The sequence below is a fragment of the Cydia amplana genome, chromosome 22, assembly GCF_948474715.1.
Source record: "Cydia amplana chromosome 22, ilCydAmpl1.1, whole genome shotgun sequence".
Taxonomy (NCBI): Eukaryota; Metazoa; Arthropoda; class Insecta; order Lepidoptera; family Tortricidae; genus Cydia; species Cydia amplana.
This window is the reverse complement of record NC_086090.1, coordinates 11,904,209-11,914,122: the sequence shown is the minus strand read 5'-3', so window position 1 is coordinate 11,914,122 and position 9,914 is coordinate 11,904,209. Positions and strand designations below refer to the sequence as shown.

At 41.6% G+C, this 9,914-nt stretch overlaps 1 protein-coding gene across 1 annotated transcript; it reads right to left on the bottom strand.

Moving 5' to 3' along the window:
• Positions 1 to 4,544: 4,544 nt before the first annotated feature.
• Positions 4,545 to 9,260, bottom strand: LOC134658541 (phospholipid scramblase family member 5-like). The gene is given in 6 exon segments (XM_063514226.1): positions 4,545 to 4,641; positions 5,739 to 5,901; positions 6,556 to 6,667; positions 7,411 to 7,581; positions 8,324 to 8,515; positions 9,087 to 9,260. Coding segments are annotated over 6 exon segments (909 nt in total).
• Between the last annotated feature and the right edge of the window lie 654 nt (positions 9,261 to 9,914).

Below are 9,914 nucleotides of genomic sequence, written 5' to 3'. Positions count from 1 at the left end.
GGGACCAACCCCGAAATCATACATTTTGGCTGGTCTGATGTTGATGTTGAGGTGTAGTATAGAACAAAACTAGAGACAGGTAAAACCTATGCTGGCGCCATCTATCAAAGATTCGGTGCCAAGCGCCCCATTTTCAATACAAAATGAACACACCTAGCGTGTTCTTGACAGTTAATATGAACAGAGGCTGGTATCGAAATCGCGGGCACAGGGTAGTTTAAAAAAAAACAAACTATCTAATTACCAACGTTTATTGCAAGCAGCACTGTTGCATCATCAGAAAGCAAGCTCCCAGCATCACAGCCTTCATCCCCACCCCCAAGTTAGCCGGGAAGCTAACCACGAAGTTGTCATAATCCATCCCCCACCCCTTCATAACTACCCCCACCTCCTCCCCCCCACTTAACACACTATAAATGGTGTCATTCGAATACAACTTCTTTATCAGAAAAACCATTTCACCTTCTCTGTTCTTCACCTCGTATTTGTCGAGAAAACGTGAATGTTGAATGGACCCGACGAAGTTATTCGCTGGCGCCCAAACCAACACCTTATTTACGAAACACTTGCAATACTTCGTTATATGTACGACTTCGTTCCCATACAAATTGAACAGCTTGATTTGAAATTGACTAGCCTGGTTTTTTTGCACGCCTATGAATATCTTTTCACCTAAATTGTTGTAAATGGTGTAACTGACATCGTGCTTTTCAATTAGGTCATGTAGTTTGTCTAGTTTTTTAACGACAATCAGCTGATTTAGGTCATAGATGTAAGCTAGACCAGGAAACTCGTAAACGTTGCGTGGGCAATTCATCCATGTTTCTGACAATTTCACGCTGGAGTTTCTTGAAAGTATCATTTATTTTTCGTTTTCGACATTTTGCGAGATTTTTGGTAATCTTTTCGTAGATATTTTAGTTTATATATGGTTTATATGTCCATTGCTTCGGGGTGATAGTGGTTGTCAGCCTGACAGGTAGTTTTTGAGACGTTCTTGACAGTTATATGCTTGACGGATAAAAACAAAGAGTACTTAAAGTATCGATGGCTAAAAAAAAATCCCTGTGAAAATTGAGAATTATAAATTCTCTATGAAAATGTAATATAGTGTGTCAAAGGTCTGTTTGATTTCAAACATAGACAGAGAGAATCATACTATCTTTGTCTTACACTAGTACTAGCACCCAAAAGAAAAGGATGAGTATATTTTTTTTGTTCCTATTTACTGACAAGATTTGGATGACCCAGTATATAATCTGGCCTGTGTGACGAAGCCTTTATTAACATCTACATTATATTGTATTTTAAGAGAAATTCGTATTAATACAATACCTACCTAAACGACTCAATTTATTATTGAAATAAATAAGTTTTTTTTTATTAAAGCACCATCTACAAATACAAATTCTACGATTTCTACGATGTTTCTACGTCTCACTCATAGATTTATAAGAGACAAGATGCCTGATCGAGTTTCGGCTTCACTTTTGACAGGTCAGCCGTAGGGGGACTATCTGTCTATGAGTTATTCGTTTAAGGCATAGAATTAGAATAGACAAGAACAACTGTCAATCCTCAAAAGTGCGACCAAAAATGAAATGCAAGTGTGTGCGTAAATTGTCTATGTGAGATCAAAAATAGTGATGTCATGTTACAACATATTAATAATCTGTCGGTGTTTGGTTGCTTTATCGACAACTTTTTCAAATGTGTTATTTTAAACGTATTATCCAGCGTATTTCGCTAGCGGTGCAAAGAGGAAACGCCAGCAGCGTAGTAGGTACATTTACCCGGGTACCTATGGCCTAATAGCATATAATTATATACCTACCCTTAATTTTTATATTTACCTAGTTATAAGTTTGTAAATTTGTTTGTTTGTTTGTAAATTACCGTTTTTAGGGTTCCGTACCTCAAAAGGAAAAAACGGAACCCTAATAGGATCACTCGTGCGTCTGTCTAACTGTCTGTCCATCCGTCTATCACAGCCTATTTTCTCCGAAACTACTGGACCAATTAAGTTGAAATTTGCACACATATGTAAGTTTATGACCCAAAGATGAACGTGTAACGTAAACAAATGAATTTTAAATATGGAGGCCATTTTTGGGATGTAAATGAGAAAATTAAAAAATAAAGTTTTTTCAAACTATATCGTGTTACATATCAGATGAAAGAGCTCATTGTAAGAATCTCAAATATATATTTTTTATAATTTTAGGATTAATAGTTTCGCAGTTATTCAAGAAAATAGGCAAATAATGACCATTCCCCCCCCCCCCCATTATCTTCGAAACTACTAGGTCTAAAATTTTGAAAAAAATACACAAAATAGTTCTTTACCTATAGATGACAGGAAAATCTATCAGAAATGTGGTCAAGCGTGAGTCGGTCTTAATGTACGGAACCCTTGAAACGCGAGTCCGACTCGCACTTGGCCGGTTTTTTTTTCAAACGTTAAAATTTACGACATTATGACGTATAAATAACACTTGAACTCCGTGTGCTATCAAAATCGTTACAGACTTATCTTAGTCTAACTCTTACTGTGTTGGAAAATGAAGTTTAAATTTACTGCTAAACATGTGCACCTTCAAAAAGGTATAACAATCGTTATTATTTGAAGTCGGTTATAAAGGTTAATATCTTAATGATGTGAAGAAATTATTACATAGCTATTAATATACCGACAAGTTATCGATACTGTCATCTGAACATTTTGTCAAGCCCTAGCGTAAAGTAACCGTTTATGTTTTTACACAAAATATCTTAAATTATTGAGTAATATGATAAAATATTAGCACACAAAGGAAGAAAAACTTATAATTAACTGTATAAACCGGCTTCTTACACTTTTTATGCTGTTAATTTGACAAAATATCGTCAAGAAAATTTCGCTCGGAAAATCATAATTCCTCTGAAATGAGTATTTGCTAGGTTTATTTGGCCCCGTGACACTGAAATCCGGTACACTACAAGACACTATCTTCATTGTATTACTTAATCAAATAGTTTTCTTCCGAAATTGTGTATATTTTTCAAATTGAAAATTACGGTGATACGCTCTTGGCCGTCCGCGGCCGTTGTCAAACTCCAAAATGGTCACGTTTTCTCATTTGTAGTCTGACTCTTTCGCACTCATGCGATGTTCATATACGCGAGGGCTTCCCTTTCGCACACTTCAGCTGTCTGTCAAGCGCGAGCGACAATTACAAGTCTGTGGTTTAAGGTCTCACTAATTTGTTTATTATGCCTTGGGCCAACTTGGGCTATGTGAACTTAGTCGACGCTGTGAGAGCAAAGAGAATAATTATAACCACTGGTTTTCAAGACCATCACTTTTTGGACGTTTTTGGAAACGGTCCAACTCAATAATACCTAGTTGTTGTCATTGACGCAGTACAGTCGGCATAAGAATTAGCAGATGAGCAGATCAGATCATCATTTTAAAGATATGTACAGTGGGCCAAGAAAGTGGTCTACCACTTTTGACAAAAGTTTCTGCGAGATCTAACGATCGCTAAAGGCTTCGTCACACAGGCGCGTTTTCCGGGCGCGGCGTGAGCGGGGCGCGCCGCTTTTACATACCGAACGTTCACGCCCCGCTCACGCCCTGCTCACGCCCCGCTCACGCCCCGCCCGGAAAACGCGCATGTGTGCCGAACTTAAGGTTGAAATCGACCTTGTTGTCTCATGACAGTCGTGACGTTCAAACGAACCTCAACCGTAGGGTGGTAGACCACATTTTTGGCCGACTGTACCTATACATATAAAAATGTGATAATGATTTATCACTGCATAGTATACAAAGTCGCTTCCCTGTCTGTCTGTATGTATGCTTAGATCTTTAAAACTACGCAACGGATTTTGATGCGGTTTTTTAATTTTTTAAATAGATAGAGTGATTCAAGAGGAAGGTTTACTTATGTATAAGTTGTTAACCGGTGCGAAGCCGGGGCAGGTCGCTAGTTATAAATATTACAATAGAACAGCTTATATTTTATAAATACCGTTATATTTCTTTCATGATCTGGCAAAAACATAGAATGATACAGGACAAAACTGTCAAACACACACACAATATTTATAAATGCATCAGTAGGCATTTTCGCGTTTTGACTAATGTTGTATCGGAAACTAGTGTCACTCTTAAGAGTTATAGAACCTAGCCGCTGCCATACAATGGAAATAAGCTTTAGTTTTAGAATGACATTCTGATATATGGGTGGATGTGGATTAACTATTTCTTAATTATTGTTATTCTGTCCGGTCAGTCAAGAGACAATAGTAGCATAGTTCATTAGAAGACATTGTACACCACCTTCTCCTGACATGCTTGGTATAAACGACCCTCAATGGAAAGGGTTTATAAGTATCACAAAAAAAGCGTGTTTGGTGAATGTAAATGCCCAAAAATAAGGTATTAAAGAGTGACCCAGGAGTCCAGGAGTACGCAACCATGGCAACGAGTGACAAAAAAAAGTTGATTCACCCATATTCGATTGTTTGGGAGCGGCCGGTTCTTACATCTGTGTAATAGTTTATGTGTCGTAGTACATGTAGTCTATGAGCAGGGAGCTGGCCAGGAGCAGCGCTTTCTCTTCCACTGAGAGATCCTTCTGGAACGCCAGCCCGAACCTGATGAATAACATGCATTAGATTAGCCACCAGGCCCTTGACATAGATATCTAGAAACTGGCTTTACGGGCAATAATAATGAGGCATGACAGGGGCCAGTACAGCGGTGTGAAATCGCTACAACGCGATTGGTTGATGAGACTTCGCATCACGCGCGCGATTGGTTGACGAGTTCGCATTACGCGCGCTATTGGTCGCAACTAGTCGCGTTAGGCTGCATCACGATTGGCTGGAATTCGTGGGTAGCACCGCTGAACTAGTGCGATGTTTAGTGCCCCATTAGACCGTCCTTAGCTTGGAGGATACAACTAAACGGAGTAGCCATTAACAGGCTTTCACCTCTGTCGAAAATAGGCGGCCAACGGTCATACACAATGTATGGACTGACGTTTATCTGACATGGCTATTTTTACGTTACGCATACATTTGACGTTCCCCTCCCCCGCAAAAATCGGCAGACTGTTTTGTACAGAAAATTACAGACATGGCGTCTCCGTTTGATTATATCCTCCAAGGTCCTTAGATATTATACGTCAATGCACCAGGCCCATTCACCACGGCGACAGGTGCGACAATTCGACAAATGTCACTGTTGCTGACGTCACAGGAATCCATGGGCTACGGTTACCGCTTACCATCGGGCGTGCCGTATTCCTGTTTGCCACCATCATTGTATTATTTAAAAAAACTTTATAATATCGGCAAAAACAGGTATTTCTTTTTCGAAGTTTATGATGATGATGATGACAATTGTCTCACGATTTAATAGAACTTTCGGTAATTCTTGACAGAAAATGAGTTATTCTGTGTCGGAATTTCGTGACAATTGTCGTGTTTTTTGTGACAATTGTCATTAAGTAGCTTCGCAAAATAAGTACTTATTTATTGGCGATATAATGGATTTTTTTTTAATTAATATGTTGGTGGCAAACAAGCACACCGCCCGTCCGATGGTAAGCGGTTACCGTAGTCTATGGAGGTCTGTGACATCAGTAACAGTGCTGTCGACAATTGTCGCACCTGTCACCGTGGTGAAATAGGGGCCAGGTATTTCTACTAAATCCAGAACAGCCATACAGGAGAACTACCTCAACTACGCCATGTTATCCTGCTCTAACACGTACTTGTCTAGTGTGGGGGAGCGGAACAGCGCATGCGCGAGCCCCCTCCAGCGTTTCCAGGTGCTACCAACGAGGTCGCCCGCGGGCCGCACGATCTCGAAGTGCAGGTCGCGGTACATGCCCAGGGTGTTTGATGGTCCTGAAGAAAAAATGATGATAAGGTTGGTACACGCAAGGAATTTAATTTCAGTACCTACCATTTCGTACTTTGTCACAGTGACAATAGTCAGAGGTCACTAGCGACTTTCATATTTATTGTCATTGTGACAAGGTACGAAATGGTACGGTCACAGACTTTAATTAAATACAAAATGCAAATGTTAATTTCTTAGAATATGGTAGGTACAAAGATGGTCAAATTACAATAGGTGCGTCATATTCTGCCTTTATCGGCGTAGAAATTGTTGATCCAAGCTAATTTTGTTGTCAATATTAACGGTATGAAATGTCTAAGTAAAGTAAACCCCACAAATGATTCAACAAATAAAGCCCGTGACTGTACTACAAATATAAATCCCTTGGCCGTACAAGGTACCTCTACGACGTGGTAGACGGAGTTTAGAGCAATTATTTCATTAAACCGATGCTGTCAAAAATACTGGGGTGCGGGGGACGAGGTGAGCGAGTCCCGTGCCGTGATTGGTCCGTTCAAAGACACGGACGTCACACAAAGACACTTTGACTCGAAAATGGAGTAAAACTACCGTATATTTGTGGCAGAGGGGGTAGCGCTACTATGCTCAGTCTGGAGGATGTCTTGTCTATGCGTGGTACAGTAATTCTTTGGGCATACCTTGCACAGAAAAGAGATCCTCTCCATCAGGACCCTTGATGGAGTAGCACGGCTTCATGGGGGTCCAGATTTGCTCGATGGTGCCGATCAATTTATCCGGAGGGGAGTATACCTGCCGAAGGAAACACATTTAGTTATTGAATTAATTAAACTGTAACAATAATCGCCAGATATATATGTACCAGTATCGGAATTACCATCCGGTCACAAAGAACGTGGTCCATATGGAAGGCGCTGAACAGGCTCAGGTCTCAGGTTGGCCGTTGTGAACAGAACATGGTCAAATGGGTCTGCTATGTGACCTTGATCACTGTACTCCATGAGCTTGCAACGCAGCTGCGCAAACCATCGATTTAGAAATCATACACAATGATCGGAAATTTCCTGAGATTTATAACCCCGCCGTTCACGCTTTTCTAAAAACTGGTCACCTCCATCCGCTGCAGCTGTCATGGTGCGACCCTCGTGAAAGCGAAGGACCGCAGGATCCTGATGATCTCCTCTCCAGCCTTGTTCATCTTGAGCTTGCTGGCAGGCCGCGAGGAACAGCCCCAACTGGCAAGCATCATGATGATACCTCCATCCGCTGCAGCTGGCACGGGGTGACCCTCGTGAAGGCGAAGGACCGCAGGATCCTGATTCCTCTCCAGCCCTGTTCATCTTGAGCTTGCTGGCAGGCCGCGAGGAACAGCCCCTGGCAAACATCATGATGATACCTCCATCCGCTGCAGCTGGCACGGAGTGACCCTCGTGAAGGCGAAGGACCGCAGGATCCTGATTCCTCTCCAGCCCTGTTCATCTTGAGCTTGCTGGCAGGCCGCGAGTAACAGCCCCTGGCAAACATCATGATGATACCTCCATCCGCTGCAGCTGACACGGGGTGACCCTCGTGGTGAAGGCGAAGGGCCGCACGATCCTAATGATCTCCTCTCCAGCCTTGTTCATGATCTTGAGCTGGCAGGGCCGCAGGCCGTAGCAGAGGAAGCCCAGCCACCAGCTGAAAAACAAATATCATTTTAAGAGTTACTAAAACTAAATTATAACCTGCGCACTGTACGGTTTAAGAGGAAGCCTCCCGCGGACGCTGCGGCTCAGCGAGTCAGCCTGCCGAGGTTTTCTCGAGGGACTACAGCATAGGGTTCTTAAAAAGGAGTGTACCGGTTTTTAAAGGGAGCATGTGACACCTCTGGAGTTGCAGGCGTTTATAGGCTACGGCCGCGGCGCTAGCTGCTTGAAGTGCCGATTTGCTGACTCCTGGCTTAAGGCAAAAACAACAATTTTAGAAGAAATAGTAGACAACGACTATGTTCTGATGATGTACCATCTCCAGCTGCAGACTGCTTCATGCTATCTTCTAATAAATAGTCCTAATAGTCATCAAGAGAGGATGATTATAAGAAGGTAAAGAAGAGTCGCTTTCTACATAGATTTTCGTACCGTGACGTGACCCACCTGATGCTATCTCTATTGCACGAGTATAATATTGCTGCTGTCAAGCTCGCACAGTGACATTTACAACTGGCATCATAGGCAGGACAGCAATATAATTACGCGCGTGCAATAGAGATAACGACGGATAGGTCAATGTATGAAAATCTATGTGGAAAGCGTCTTTTCTGTAGAGGTACTGACGTGTTTTCCTCCAGAACGGAGTAGACGAGCGCGCTGTCGGCCGCCTTGATGATGTACCGGCTCCGTTGACTCTGCAGCGACAGGAGCTGCTTCATGGCCACCTTCTGGCTGCCATCAAGAGGAGAGAGAGAAGTACTGACGTGTTCTCCTCTAGCACGGAGTAGGCGAGCGCGCTGTCAGCCGCCTTGATGATGTACCGGCTCCGCTGACTCTGCAGCGACAGGAGCTGCTTCATGGCCACCTTCTTGGTGATAATCAGCTTCTCCACAAAAGCCAGGTCTTGGAGACCGGAGTCGAATGCTGCTTCGGTTAGCTCGATGGTTGACATCTGGATTAAAAAGTTGTTTACGTTTTTTTTTTTCAAATTGTATCAAATTTTAATCTTGTTTTCGATCCTTAGTCTTACGACAGATGGACATAATTACTACCTACTTTGTCTTATGGATGACAAAAGAAGATTAAAAGTATGATTATAACTTCCTCATGTCTTTGTCACCTGGTCAGTTAAATATTGCCACTTTAAATATTAGCACCCGCAAGGATTCAAATGCCCTAACTTTGCCATCCATCCCCAACTTAGCGGAATATTTTTTATTTATGAAAATAATACTAAAACGAATTCCAAATCCTCCACATGTGGAATTACTGAACGGCCATTACCTATTCATTATATAACTTAATAGTGAAGTCACGTGAAGTTACGATTTAATGATAGTCAGGGCGAAGTTATGCACTAAAGGGTATTTAGGGTATACGTTTGTGATATTTTTGCCAGCCCCAACTCAATTAAATTAAATTAAATTACCATGGATTGCGATTAAATGATTATTATTATGAATTACAATGAACTGCAACATTTATAACGGACATTGCCGATAATTATTCTACTAAATACACACTGTCTGATCTTCCAATGACTGTAACAGCTGGAAAGGTTCCATGATCTGTAAAGGCTCTATGGACTGTAAAGGTTCCAAGGTCTGTACAGGTTGCAGGGTCTGTAAAAGTTCCAGGTCTTCATCTTGTCTCTCAGGTTGTTTCGTTTCGGGAGGCGGTGCTGATGCCGCCAACATTACGATAACTTTCTTTGGAATTTGATATATGGTTCGCCAAAATGGTTGACAATGCTGACGTTTGTCATTGGTGGATGAAGTTGTTTGATAGAGAAATATAGATATTTGAAGAGGTTGTAAATGACGAAAAAAGAGGACTTTATCCTCGTCCCACGAATTTATTACTGCGGGATAACCTGGGGATAACCTACACAATAGAGTTAGACCAAGACAAGTCTGCAACGATTTTGATAACACATGCAGTGCAAGAGTTACCTATTTATATGTATATTATAAGTAGGGTCACTTGTCGAACATTGAAACAATCGTACACAGTGAAAATTTGCGATATCTCGGAAACTAGGTGTTATCAGCTAGTGCCGTCTGTCAAGCAAGGGCAGGCTCAGGGACCCCCAGCACCTCCCCAATATGCGAGCGCGCCTCGGAGAAGGAGCACGTTGCTACGAGCGTTATTGTGAATTCGTGCGACAAAAGTAATATTTTTCATTTATGTTTCGCAATTTTTTACCAAAATATAGAGTTTAGTTTGGCGTTATTTAATTTTTTGTTGTGTTCTATGTGTATTAAAGTTACTTTAGAGCTAAATATTTTTAAATTTCTTTCACTCTTTGGTGCAGTTTTTTTTAATTGATTCAAAAAACACCCCCTAGTCTC